Source organism: Bos mutus, chromosome 27 (genome assembly GCF_027580195.1).
Source record: "Bos mutus isolate GX-2022 chromosome 27, NWIPB_WYAK_1.1, whole genome shotgun sequence".
Taxonomy (NCBI): Eukaryota; Metazoa; Chordata; class Mammalia; order Artiodactyla; family Bovidae; genus Bos; species Bos mutus.
In genome coordinates, this window is record NC_091643.1 from 19,245,856 (window position 1) to 19,260,267 (window position 14,412).

At 41.3% G+C, this 14,412-nt stretch overlaps 1 protein-coding gene across 1 annotated transcript; it reads right to left on the minus strand.

The window, feature by feature from the left end:
• Window positions 1-1,318: 1,318 nt before the first annotated feature.
• LEPROTL1 (leptin receptor overlapping transcript like 1) lies at window positions 1,319-11,272 on the minus strand. The gene is made up of 4 exons (XM_070364269.1): window positions 11,051-11,272; window positions 5,018-5,093; window positions 2,634-2,820; window positions 1,319-1,650 (listed from the first exon to the last, which is right to left on the minus strand). The coding sequence occupies exons 1-4, from the start codon at window positions 11,064-11,066 to the stop codon at window positions 1,534-1,536; spliced, it is 396 nt and encodes a 131-aa protein (XP_070220370.1). The 5' UTR covers window positions 11,067-11,272; the 3' UTR covers window positions 1,319-1,533.
• Between the last annotated feature and the right edge of the window lie 3,140 nt (window positions 11,273-14,412).

Genomic DNA, 14,412 nt, shown 5'->3' on the forward strand with positions numbered 1-14,412 from the left:
ACTGTTTCATCTGAAGCCAAAACAGATTTTTAAGTAAGTATACTGAATAAACATACAAACAAATGTCCTTAACAAAATACTGTCAGACCTGGACTATTTTCAAAACTCCTGAAACAAACACTGATCATTGCGGGAGAGGTGAGTGACCACGACAACTTGATCATGCCTGGTTACTGGGAATCTGGGGGTCAGGTTTGCCTCTCAAGCTGCCACACAGCTGGATTGGGCTGCTTTGCATGAATTCACACAATCAAGGCCATTTATAAAAGGAAACAGTGTATCTCTGAGGGTGAAAGAAAAAAAATGTTGAGAAGTACACAGGAAACTCGTCTTAAGTATTGTAAAAACACGTATGATACAACCTTAGGGAATAAGTACTACCATTCCCATGTTCTGGATCTTAAGGTGTTAATATATGACTGGCAAGACTAAGAAGTCACTTTAATCACCTCAAGGCCTTCTGTGTGGGGCAGGGACACTCTGAATGTATGGCAGAGCACTCACCTCTAATTTAAGGTGTTACTAAACTGAATGGGAAAACACACTTTACTGAATACATACAGTGTATAAAGTCAGTCACAAGGAGGAAGCTGGAGGAGGTATTCTAGTACGTAGGGTGCAAACATACTTCCAGTGTCAGTACAGTTCCCCGTGTGTCCCTTTACCCACGCAAAACATGAAAGCCTGAAAGATCAAAAATTTCACTTATAAATAGAAACAGGATTTTTAAAAAATGGAATTTCAACCTCATTTCTTCCTGCCATGCGACTCACTCTAACTATAATAAACATAAATAAAAACCATGTCTCAAAAATCTGTTTTTACACCCTTACCTTTAACCCTAAGTTCTTCTAGCAACTGAGAATAAAAGCACTCCTTTGCAACAATTCCATAAAATAATTTTCAATTCACAAAACACCTGCTTTCTGGCAAAACCAGCAACTATTATGGAGGGCACGGCATTAACACTTGGCCCCTCTGAGGTATAAATGCAGCTAGATTTGCATTGAGTATATAGTCTATAAGGTATGCTAATGGTCTGCATGTTTGCATAAAATTGGGAGTGATGTCATCCTGACTGAATGAAAAATTTATTTTTATAACTATGTGTAGTAATGGAGGTTAAACAATTTTAAGGGAAAAAATGTATTTAGCCCAGTAGTAGCCAGCAGAACTCTAATGCCTAACCAATGCAAATGGTTATTACATTTAAAAAATGTTTAACATTGCATATTGATTAAAAAAAAAAACTGAACAGGAAAAACACATAAATATTTTAAAATCAGCAGGACACCACAAAAAGCATACTAGAGATAAGTGTGAAATCAGTCAAGCTCCTCCAAAAGAGAAAATCCTTTTAATCCTTCAGCAAGTCTCTGTGAAAACAGTATGCTTACAATACAAGTGAGAAGGGAGCACCTGGAACACCCCCGAGAGGCCTGCTCCACTGCTCAGCATCACTGCCCTGTCTCCTGTGCGCGGACAGCCGAGACATGACAAGAAGTCCATGTGACGAGAGTTCAGTGATTCCTTTCACCACTGCTGCCAGCTGAAGTCATCGTTGCTTCCAAAGACCAAGAAAAAGCCCAGGATAGTTGCAAAGATGACAGTGTTTCCTGTGAGGACGAGTGCACAAGCTCCCCACTCGATCTACAGATGTAAGACAGAAATGCTCAGTTAACAGACATGAAAAACAACAAGGAAATGAAAAGCGATCAAGATTCCAGTTGTACGCCAACCACGATCCAAAACAAAGACGACTTGTAATAATGACTCTGACACTGCTGAACACATAATGGCTGTTCCTGTAGACCTGGCTATTCTTGCAGACCTGTGATTCCTTTAAAGAGACAGAAAGGCATGGAAGATAATCATTTTTGAAAAGCAAGCTTGACTTCTGGGTTATGAAGAGGCAGCATAGAATTCTATGATTTTCTGTTTTCAGAGAAGTTTGCTTCAAATCTTCCTTAGAATCTAAAAATTTCACCTAGAGAGCAGACTATAAGCATCAGAGATGCACATGTGCTCATGTATGGTCTATTAGAGAGGCAGGGGGAGTCACTGCCCTGTGTGTGTGGAAGGGTGGCCAGCCTGTCTTCTTTGCTATCTCCATCTTCCCAGACACGGAGGAGCAAATCTGACTGGTGAGTCAGGGAGGTCTCTTCTATTCTTTGGTACCTTCCCACCTGCAGAGATTTCCTCAGGTCTTCAATGTTGTAAGCTGTACAGGGTAGGCCTGGGGTTGTGCAGCACTGGGCGAGTCCATGCCCCCAACTGTTACCTATCTATTTAAGTTCTTGGCCGCACCATGTGGCATGCGGGATCCTAGTTCCCTGACCAGGCGTTGGACCTGGGCCCCTGTATTGGGAGCATGGAGTCTTAACCACTGGACCACCAGGGAAGTCCCCATGTGCCCAATTCTGAGAGTGAAGTACTGGCATGCCAACCGCTGCTGCCAATGCATTTCAGTATTTTTACCAATTAACAACAACAAAAGTAAGATTTTTCTCTCTCATCTTCTAGGTTCCTATGTCTCTCATCTCTTTTTCATGTTATTTAACAGACTTTTTTTCCTGAGAAAAACTGAACATAGTCTACTGCAAAATTGTGAGTAGGAGAATGCTGTCACTTACCAAATTTGCTCTGGCAAATACGATAGGGAGGCCAAAAGCTGAGACCACAATGCCTGTTGTAAGAAATATGGCGAGTTCCTTACAGGCGTTACTCATAGCATCCGTATCGTCCACTAGTCTTCTCGCTATGCAGTATGGAATAGGTGAAAGGATATAGAAGAACAGAACAAAGAGGGGCCAGTATTGGCTAGAAAAGGAAAAATAAGTTAATGTAGTTTTTGCTGTCTTTGTCATTTTCCTACACACAGAATATACTCTTTTTTAAAAATAAGGACCAAAGTATACTGGAAGGTACAAATATGACATTGTTTAAATATAAGCTATAAGCTGAACACTGAAAAAGAGAAACATTTTGAGTCACAGTATTCCTAAAGTCAACTACGATACACTGATTAAATATTTCTTAAATGAAAAGAAAATGCTTTATGATTTTTAACAGTTGGAATTAAGGCCCCAAATTAAAAATATTTTTAGGTTATAAATAAAAAGGCATATGAAAAATGGCATTGTTAACACAGTAATTTTTAAAATTCAAGATTCATAACCTTCACTTCTAAAATCCTGCTTTGGCATGAAGCTGGAACACCCCCAAACTTTCCTTAGTTCACTAGGAACTCCCAAAATACTGCATACAGAAAATGAACTGAAAGTAATACTGAAGACTTTCAATCAGAATGTCAACTTTATCACAATAAAAATCATCTAGCTATTGTATCGTGCCATGTCCTTTCCTGGTTTGGATGATATAAAACACTTATGTAAGATATTACCACTGGGAGAAGATGGGTGAAGGGTGCCAGAACTTCTCTGTGCTATTTTTGCAGCTTCTTGACAGTCCATCATTATTTCAAAATAAAATGTTAAAATAAAATAGATGGCTTTAAAACTGCCATAAAATACATATCATAATGGAGATTTGCTTGTACTTAGAGGCTCATGATAAGCAAAGATTTATCTATGTGTTTCTCCTAAAAATCTTCTGCTGAATATTTTGAGAATGACAACAAAAAATTACAAATGGGCATAAGTTTAAGGGAAAACATATGCAAAAAATACAAAATGACAGTAAGTGAAAAATCCAGGTTACCTGTGTCTTCCCTGTCTTCTCTTTCCCAGTTCTACTGGTGTGGGTCTTTCCAGATTCCCATATGGATAAACTTTAGAGATATGAATGAATCACTGCACTTTTAAATTTAATAAGATAGCCTGTTTAACAGATTAGCAACCACAGCCCTTTCTTGTCCTTTATAAGACGACCCGGTATTTGCATCAGTGGATGTACTAATTTATCATTTTTCTTTTGATAGACCTTTAGGATGCTTCCAGTTTTCCTGTTGTTGTTGGTATTATAAACAAGGCCGCCATGAATATCCATACTCTCCCGACACACATATCTTTGTAAACATCTTCAAATAGATTTGTATGAGTTAATTCTAAGAAGTGGAAGGATACATTTTGAGAGCTACAGGCAAACTGGTCACCCAGGACTTGCACCTGTTTGAACTTCCACCCAGAGTACATGACAATGCTTGTCTGTCCTATCTTTTACCTTTGCCCATTGATTTCATGTAACTTACAAAAGTTTTTGTGTTATTTATTTACGGCTGTGCCGGGTCTTCCTCGCTGCGCACAGGCTTTCTCCAGTAGTGGCAATCGGGGGCCACTCTCTAGTGCCATGGCTTCTCTGGTGGAGCACAGGCTCAACAGTCGTGGCACATGGGCTTAGTTGCTTTGCAGCATGTGGGATCTTCCTGGATCAGGGATTATCTCCTGCATTGGCAGGAGGATTCTTTATCACTGAGCCACTAGGGAAGTCCTAATTTTGAGTGAGGTTGAGTATATTTTCATGTTCTTATTAGCAAACGGCAGTCCTTTTTACGTATTTGTTGTTCGCTTTTCTATTGTGCTGTCTGTATTTTTCTTACTAATTTAGCCTATTAATTTAAAAAATTCTGTCTTATAGAGTAATTGTTTACATAACTTTTTTCTTTGTCAGTTGCTCTTGACTCTGCTTACAGTTTTTTGTTTGTGTTGAAAAAGACATTTTACATTTTCTTGTCTATAACTTAATCAATTGGTTCTCCAGATGAAGCAGTAGTGATGGGTTAGCATTTCACTATCTGGCCATTAAAAGCTCAGGAGTAGTCAAGGAACAACAGCCAAAGTCTTTTCTACATGCTGCTGTCCTAAAATACTTTCAAACAAATTTTAAGTGAAGACTTAAAAGTTTATCCTTAACAAATGACCATTTCTCAGGTTTACTTCTATTGCAGTAAAAAAAAAAAAAGTGTTTTAACTTTAAAAGTAGGGCTTCCCTGGTGGCTCAGTGGGTAAAAGTAGAAAAACCTTACACTTAAACACAAAAAGACAAAAACGTTACATACTTGTATATTGGGAGGGCACATCCAAGCATTAAAAACATCAGTCCAATTGCTCCTCCAAAGGACAAGCTAATCAAAGCTGCAGAGTAAATAAAAAGTCAAACAGAAACAGCAATTAAATCAACATTTATTTTTATTAACATTACTATTAGCAGTCAGAATATTCCCTGAAATCCCAGAAGCAAAAAGCAGACAAAACACAACAAAAAAGCAAAGGTATTAGTGACTCATCTTCGAAAGCTAGAGTTATCTTGTCTTGGAATAAGCTATTTGAGGCATCTTCAAAGCAAAATACAGTGATACTGATTTTCAAAGCCCTGACAGATGGCCGGCACATTACCACATTCCCAAATTAATGGTCCCATGTCAAAGGAGTCCTATCCCAGTCTGCAAGATCAATGCTTCTCCAGCCTTTAGTATGGTATTTGTTGTCTAGTTACTAAGTCGTGTCCAACTCTTTGTGACCCCATGGACTGTAGCCCGCCAGGCTTCCCTGTCTGTGGGATTCTCCAGGCAACAACACTGGAGTGAGTTGCCATTCTCTTCTCCAGGGGATCTTCCCCACCAAGGGACTGAACCCAAGTCTCCTGATTGCAGGCAGACTCCTTATTGCTGAGGCATGGGGGAAGCCCAGTGTGATATGACATTTACTCCACAGATCTCTACAGTTTTCAAAAGCAGTCTGTGGAGAAACTCTGCAATCAGCTTTACTGGACTTTAGAGGCCTCATCTGTGGGAAAACTTCTCCTGATCAGTGACTGCTTCTTGCACATTCACCCCTGGCGTGTACAGATGAAAAGTGTTCAAGGGTACCAGTAATCAATAATCTCAATTAATTTTGCTATAGATCTTTAAATAGCTTGCAAAACTACAGCCAGATTTCTTTCCCTAAGCTGCTACACATCAGAAAATATTCAGGATTACAGGTACAATCCTTCAGTTGTATCACCATTTTAAGATGTCATCACAAGCCATAGATGCATTCTGTAGGCGAAATACAGTTTCTGAGGTCACACACAAACAACACCCACACACCCTGATACAAAGCATATATTTTAGAAAGTGTTTTTACATATATCAGTGAGTAGAAACAATGTTCTTGAAAAAGTATAGTTAATCAACAGTCTAGAATTAAGCAAAGAAATAAATGATCAGTTTGAGCTCCACATAACCTCTATTTCCACAACTAATAGTGGCTAAAAGAATAACTTTCTTTTTTTGTCCAACGATGCAGTCTATTAACCTTAACAGAAACATTAAAATTCAAAAGAGCTGTCAAAAGTCTACAAGTTAGCAAGACAAGACTCAACATACATAAACCAAAATTAACACTTAAGGGGTTAAATGCTGCTCAGAATTAGATATACTTCTCTGAATTAAAATGGTCATAATCAAGGACACCCACAGACATGGGAGCTGAGCAGATTTAGTTTTCATTCCGATCACTGATGTAGGTCATGTCAACCCTGAACACATTTACTTCGTCCTTAATGCCATTAGATTTTCAGTTGCACAAGGAAAATAAAAATAAAAATATCTGCACTTTAATTTGTGGCAAAGGAGGAGCTTTAAGTTTCCAAGGGAATGCGACGTCAACAGTGAGGTAAATACCGAGCTTACCATGTTTTGTTCAGTTCAAGACAGGTCCTCGGAAGCTGGTCTTGCTTGCTTGGGAGGACACGCATTCACCCCAGGCTGCACCCCTTGGCCTCTGCATCTGTACTGGCCTTCTTTCCCCTCCTGGAAGTCAGCGGCTCTCTCAACCACAGGCCCTTTGCATATGCTATCCTTTCTACCTCAGATACTTTTTCATTCACTCATTTCATTCAAGAAATGTCTACAGAGAGCCAAATACCTAACAGGTGCTGGGGTGATGTTAACGAACAAGGCAAGGCTGTGAACAACTTAGGAGCTTGCATTCTTATCCCAGCTCTGGCCTCTTTCCGCCACATGAGCTCCTGCTTTTCCTTTAGATCTCAGCCCAGTTACCTCTGAATCAGTGAAGTTTTCGAAAAGCCCCTAACTAGACCCATTCCCCCTATTATGTTTATTTATTCCTTCACTCTGCAAATATCTACTGAGTGCCTCCTGAGCACTGCACACTGTTCTTAACACTGGAGACAGGGCAAAGAAAAGAAATTAAAATTCTTGCCCTCATGCTTATGTTCTAGTGGGAGAATAAATTGATTTTTTTTTTAAAAAGTAAAAAAATGTCAAACGTTATTTAAAAAAAACAAAAACCAAGGGCGTAAGAGTGCTATTCTAGATATATCGGCCTGGAAGCCATCTCTGATGAGCAGACATCTGGACAGAGATCTATGTGAAATGAAGAAGTGAATCAACCTTGTGGCTATGCGGGGGGACATTTCAGGCTGGGGCACACATGCGGAGGCCCTCTTTGCTCTGGCGTGCCTCCCCTGTGATCATTTATCACAGCAGCTAGGTTTTTGGTTTGTTCTCAGAAAAAATATAATTTTATGTGTCATCATCAATTAATAATTTCCTTAAACTGAAGTGTAAAATACATGCTTGGTAAACACAGATTAGTAGAGTAACCGATTTTGAATACATTTAAGCTATCGAATTACCATGACATTTGGACAACCAGACATGAAAATAGTTCAGTATAAATGTTTCTGCAATGCTATACAGATTTGTTTCTCTTTCCTTCTAAGCTGTTCACACCAAGAGAGCAGAGAACAGAGGTTTTCTACTGATTCTCAGGCCTCAGCTCTTAACGCTCCATAATAATTATGTGTGGAATGAACGAAAGGAGGCTGAAGGAAAAGAGACAGGGTGGGGAGATGGAAAAAAGAAGACAGGAGAGAGCCCAGTGCAGCTGAGCAGAAACAGTTGCAAGTGAGAGTCAAGAGGCAGTGGGGCCCAGCTCCTATCAGCCACTTACTATCTGACTATGAAAGTCATCTGAGCGTCAGTTCTTTCTTCTATAAAATAAGGGTTGGACTAGATCTAAAATGCAAATAATTCTCTGAACACTAAGATACTTGTTATAAGACATGCTGAAGAAGTAAAAAAAATAAACAAAATCAACTCTGCTTTTTGAAAGGTAACTGCCTAACAGCTCAGTTCATAACTATACTAACACCTTGTGTATACAAAAGCCATTTACGCAGACTATAGCTTACAAACCTGGCGGAAACAGAAAGACCACACAGATGTCACAAAACCCACATGTTAAAGCTAACATTCTTTACCCTCTTATTCAGAAGTTATTTATTTGATTTTTGTGACAATTGTTGTATAATGAAACCTTTTATTTTAAACAATCACCTATGCTCACTTATACATATATATTTCAATAGGCAATTCATGTACCCAGAACAAAGTTAAGTGAAAAGTAACCTTCCTTTCCTGGACGCAATTACTGTTATCTGTATCGTATGAGCACAAAATTTTGTAAGCTTATTTTGATTCCCATATTGAAAATGATGAGAAACAGGAGGAGAGCTGCGGACAAGAACTGCCCTCTGATTGGAGGGAAGAAACTGGAAAAAAAAAATTCCAGTTAAATCAGGCATAAAAAATCTCAAAAAGCATACCAGATTTGTGATAATCTTGGCCAGGAGATTAGTAACCTTAGAACTTGGTTGCTGTGGTTAACACTGTTCTATGATAGAGAAAAATTACTTATATTCTTATCATCAAAAAAGAGTCTAAATTCTTTTTAGTGTGCTCTTAAAAAGTTAATGACGACTTATTAGAAAAAACAAACAAGGAACTTTCGAGATAAGATTCAGGTATCAAAAGATTACTTTGTGTGACATCTTACTTCTGGGTCATACTGGATAAGATAAATACCAATGGGGTTAGATAAACTGCTCAAAAAGAGTTCTCAAAAGTGTAAAGTTCCTCCAGTCTTAGGAATCAACAACTAGGTTGATGTATATACAAATCTTGCCATCTATGTATAAACGGTTGTCCTAGATGACAGATCAACAAGGCAAAATTAAACACTGTAATTAAGTGATGCAACATTCAGAAGGCAAAGCTTAGATGAGTCTGGTTTCTACTCCCAAAGCCTCCAGGTTAGGGGTGGAACAGGCCAATTATCAACTCTTAAGACACTGGGTGTGGTTTCTGTGATTACAAAAAGATTGGAATAGGAGAAGGGACCTGAACTGGGAGTTACCAGAAAAATCCAATATGTAACAAAGTAATAGACAAATGGATTCCCTGGTGGCTCAGACTGTAAAGAGTCTGTAAACAATGGCCCTGGATTGGGAAGATCCCCTGGAGAAGGAAATGGCAATTCACTCCAGGACTACTGCCTGGAGAATCCCATGGACAGAGGAGCCTGGTAGGCTACAGTTCATGGGGTCACAAAGAGTCAGACACGACTGAGCAACTTCACTTAATAGACAAATGACTTGAGAAGTATCCAGGATTCAATTGGTAAAGTATCCACTTGCAATGCAGGAGACCTGGGTTCGATCCCTGGGCTGGGAAGATCCCCCAGAGAGCGGGACCACAACCCACTCCAGTATTCTGGCCTGGAGAATTCCATGGACTGTATAGTCCACGGGATCACAAAGAGTTGGACTGAGTGACTTTCACTAACATAAAGATAGGTCAACAAGAAGAAAACATCCTGATAACAATCACAACAATCAGAAAACTGTACTGAAACCAAAGTGTAAGTACAATTCCGTTTGAGATACTTTCTGCTGATTAATACTCACCTCCCCATAATTACAAAGTTATTTTCTTGGGAGAGAGACTCCTATATTAATTGACAGTACAGAAATGGGGAAGAACTGGGAAACTGACAACATCCTAAAAATCACAACATTTCTACCATGACTACCTTTCACACAGGTATTTTAAAAGGTGTGTTATAGTTCAAAAGGAGACAGGAAAGTTATCCCAGCTGCTCAACTGACAAAGTTTTCTACCGGAAATGTTTCCAGACATTATAAATAAACAAGAAACAGTAAACATGTGACTCTGGGGAAGAAGCTCAGCAAAAGCTGTCCTTGAAGAAAATAAAAAAACACAGAAAAAACACTGTTACTGAAGTTCTTCACTTCCTGCTTGCCTGCCCTTCAAACAAAGCCGCAGGTCAGGAAATCAATGTAATTCGTTGTCAAGAATTAAGTTGAAAACATTGTTGATGGTTATTCGCTTCTAACCTAACAAAACTACCAAACAGCTGGAGAAAAAAAAAAGCAACATTTTTTTTAAAGGAAATAGACAAATAAAACGAGAACTTTTTCATTGAGTTTTAATAAAAAACCCTTTTACCTTGAAAAAAAAAAAACAAACCCTAACTTAATAAAAACATTGAAATGTGAAAAAGCCTCAAGGTCCAACTGTGGAGAGGGGAGGGAAAAGGAGCCCTTTGGGGTCGCTCACGGGCTTTACATAGTCAGACCAACACCACAAATCAAAACGCATCCGTTTTAGGAGCGTGAAGCTTAGAGTTTGGGTCCTGACGCGGATGTGATCGCCAAGGTTTGGGAAAGAACCATCCTAAAGCCCTTCCAGAGCATTCCTGGGGGCTCGGTTCGGCTCAGCATCCGAAAAGATCGCACTTGTGCCTTTAAATGGGGAATGACACCGATTTTCCATAACTGGCATCTCTGGCGGCCTCCTCAACCCCCTCAAAACCACACAGGGCAAAACCCTCGGCTGCAAACTCCTGCAAAACGCGTGTGTGTGGAGCCGAGCGGCTGGCTGCGGGACTCCGAACGCCCGGCGGGGCCACTTCAATTCTTCGCACCGGGGGGCGACGGGAGGGAGCTAGGCGGCCGAGCTCAGCACCGGGCGAGGGCTGACGCGGGAGCCGCGGACCCTGCCCAGTCCTTTCCGGGAGGCCGCCGCGCCCACCGCGGCCCGGAGGCCGGAGGTCGGAGGCTGGGGTCGCGGTCGGGGGGAGCCGGGAGTCAGCCGCCAACGCAGGGAGCCCCGCGGCGCGCGCCGGGTCCCGAGAGACGGCGTGTGGGCCCCGCGTGGGCCCCCCATCCCCTCTCTCGGAGCGGCAGCCCAGCCCGCCCGGGCTCAGCGCCCCAGGCCCACCTTTGATGCCGGCCATGGTGGTGACGTCGCTCCTGCCTCCGGGACCCGAGGCGGCGGCGGCGGCCTGGAGACCGTAGACGCGCGGCGGCGGCGGCCAGACAACACCCGGAAGTGCGCGACGCAGCACTTCCGCCGGCGGCTCACGCTCGCGCGGGGGCGCGGGGGGCGCGCCGGACTGGGGACCGTGGGTCCAGGCCCCTTCCTCCTCAGCTGCGCTGTTGTGGGATCATCGCTCTCCAAGGCTTTCCGCCCCCGTCTCGGTTCAGGGGCGGTGGAAACACCAGCTTCATCCCGAAGCCCCCAACGGGCATCCCGCAACCTCCTACATCCTTTGAGGAGAAAGAACGCGACTGGAAGCCGTCCCCTTGGGACGCGTGGTGTGATGCCTCTGGGGGAGTCCTTTAGCGTTCTTCAGAGGGCACCCAGTTCTTTTCCCCCTCCGTCCTGTAATAAAGGAGCTGTAAGGCCAGTTGGGTGGCCTGCACTTGGCTCCTCACTTTCTGACACAGAACCGGGGTTCTGGTGAGACCCACCTCGCGAAGTAGGAGCGGCGGAACCCAGTAACAGGTGGGATTTAATACAAATACAAACGGGATTTAATACAAATCCAAGCTCTTGGGAATCTGTGAGAGTCGCTTTTGTTTTTGTAACAGGGCTAGGAGAAAAGGAGAAAGCAGAGGTACAAATACATTTAGTTAAGTCGTCCTGCAAAGCGATTGAACATTTACCATATATGAAGTGATGAAAAACTAGATACAGTTTCTGTCCTCAAGGAACTTGCAGTTTAGTGACACAGACACGAAAAGGTGTAAAATTACAACGAGGACAGTTGTTAGCAAAGTGAATAACTACTCCAATGAAAGTCTGATTTAGATCCATCAGATAACTATTTCCCTGAGGGACAACAGCAGGATGGACGGGTGGGTAAGTAGGAGAGAAAAGGGAAAAGCCGTACTGGGGAGAAGATAGTGTTTGCAGGGGTGGGGAAGGGAAAGAGCACATTTGAGAATCCTTTGGGGGCACAAGCTCTGGTGGCTGAGTAAAGTGCATCTTCCCTAATTTGCTCTTGTGAATACAAAAGGGTTGGCATTGCAGACATTTGTTCTTCATGACATTAGTGGGCAACTGGAATTATTCTTCAGATTAGAAGGGTCTATATTCTTTTGCATCCGTGGTCATGAAGAAATCCTAAGTGAATATGCTCTGATTTTTCCCATGAGACCCAGTGTTTCCAGCTTTAAAAAAAAAGAAAAAGCACTACCCTAAGGACTATTTTTTTGAGGACTATTTTTTTGAACAATAGATGTTGTTTAGAGTCAGTTGAGACCTTAAAAACAGTATTTCCAAGTGTTGTATTTCAAAGACCACTTACAACAGAATTCTTTGGGATGCTTCTTAAAAAGGCACATTCCTAAGCTCCACTCCAGACATTCTGGCTCAGAACTTTTGTGGGCAGAGCCCAGAAATCTGAAATTTTAACCAGCATCCCAAAGGATTCCTATGCAAAGTAAAGCTTGAAAATAATTGTCTGAAGAAGGTGGAATGTCAGTTTTCTTGTCATCAGTTTTCCAAGCGAATCCTAAGCATTAATAGGGCTTCCCTGGTGGCTCAGATGGTAAAGAATCTGCCTGCAATGCGGGAGGCCTGGGTTCATCCCTGGGTGAGAAGATGCCCTGGAGGAGGGAACGGCTACCCTCTCCAGTATTCTTGCCTGGAGAGTTACATGGACATAGAGGAGCCTGGCATGCTACAGTCCATGGGGTCACAAAGAGTTGGACACGACTGAGAGACTTTCACACTTCACTTCAAGCATTAATATTACATCCTTTGAATGTTCTCTAAATATTCTTACATAAATTCCTAGTTCAAAAACTTTTCCTTCAGATAGCTTCCTATCTTCCAAAGTCAACTTGCAAAGATGGGGATGAGAGGAAGAGAGCTATTTTTTGTCGAGTAGCTGCTATAAACATTTATCTGTTGCTTTAAACACTGATCTAATTTAATCCTCTCCACGCTTTTGTAAACTTGGGATTCTTAACTCTTACAGATCAAGTCAGAGACATCTCAGAGAAGTTTAAAAAATTTTTTATTATAGAAAAAATTTAATATATAAAAAAGTAATCAGAAGTGTCTAATGAACTCCCATGTACCATCAGCTGCCTTCAACAATTAATGCACAATGTTGTTTTATCTATATTCACATCCACTTTCCTTTACCTCCCACAGTATTTTTCCCCATGTTATTTTGAAGAAAATTCCAGATATTTTAATAGCTCAATATGTTTTGAAAATGATTCTTAACAAAACAATACATTTATCACACCTAAAGAATAATTCTTTAATAGTTTTATATATCTAGTCAGTGCTTACATTTCCATACCTCATAAGTGTCTCTTATAGTTTATTTGAATCAAGGTCCAAATCGATTTCATGTATTGCTATTGCTATGATTCAGAGATGTTTTTAAAAACTGCTTTTTATCTCATAGCTCTCAGTTGAATGGTAACTCTTCAGAACCTTTCCTGGACATCCTCTTTATTTTAGCATTTCACTTCATATTACCCTGTTTTCTTCTTGAAGGCACTTATTATTTATCTGAACTATATTATTTGTTGGCTGTCTCTCCCACTAGAATGTAAATTAGTACAGTCCTTTATGTTTTGTTTACTACTGTCTAGAAGTGTACATGGCCTTTAATGGGACCTCAAATAACAGAAATTCTCTTAAGGTAATTAGTGACCTCTACATTGCAAAATCCAAAGGTCACTTTCTGACCCAACCTTTCAACAACAGTGGATGCTGGTGACCATTCTTTTCTCTCAACTACCACACCACTACTCTCGTTTGTTTCTTATATCTCACCAGAGATTACTTTTCAGACTCTTTCCTGGATCTTATGCTAGAAGTTCAAATGTTAGTATTCTCTTAATTTGGTCCTGGGCCTGTGTCTTTGTTGGGCTTCCCTGGTGGCTCACACAGTAAATAATCTGCCTGCAGTGTAGGAGACCTGGGTTCAATCCCTGGGCCGGGAAGATCCCCTGGACAAGGGAATGGCACTGTACTCCAGTATTCTTGCCTGGACAATTCCATGGATAGAGGAGCCCGGCAGACTACAGTCCATGGGGTCGCAAAGAGTTGGAAACGACTGAGCAACCAACACACTTGCACTGTCTTTGCTATATCAAAATGCTCTCCTATGAATTGGATCTCTTCCTGTGACATTAAATACTGTTTTCATTTTGATAATATAAGTACACAGTTCACCTTAGCTTGGAGATTTAGACTTGTCTGTCCAAGTGTCTATTTAACATGTCTATCTGGGTTCCTAACAGTCACCTCAAACCTACCATGTGGAGAGACAT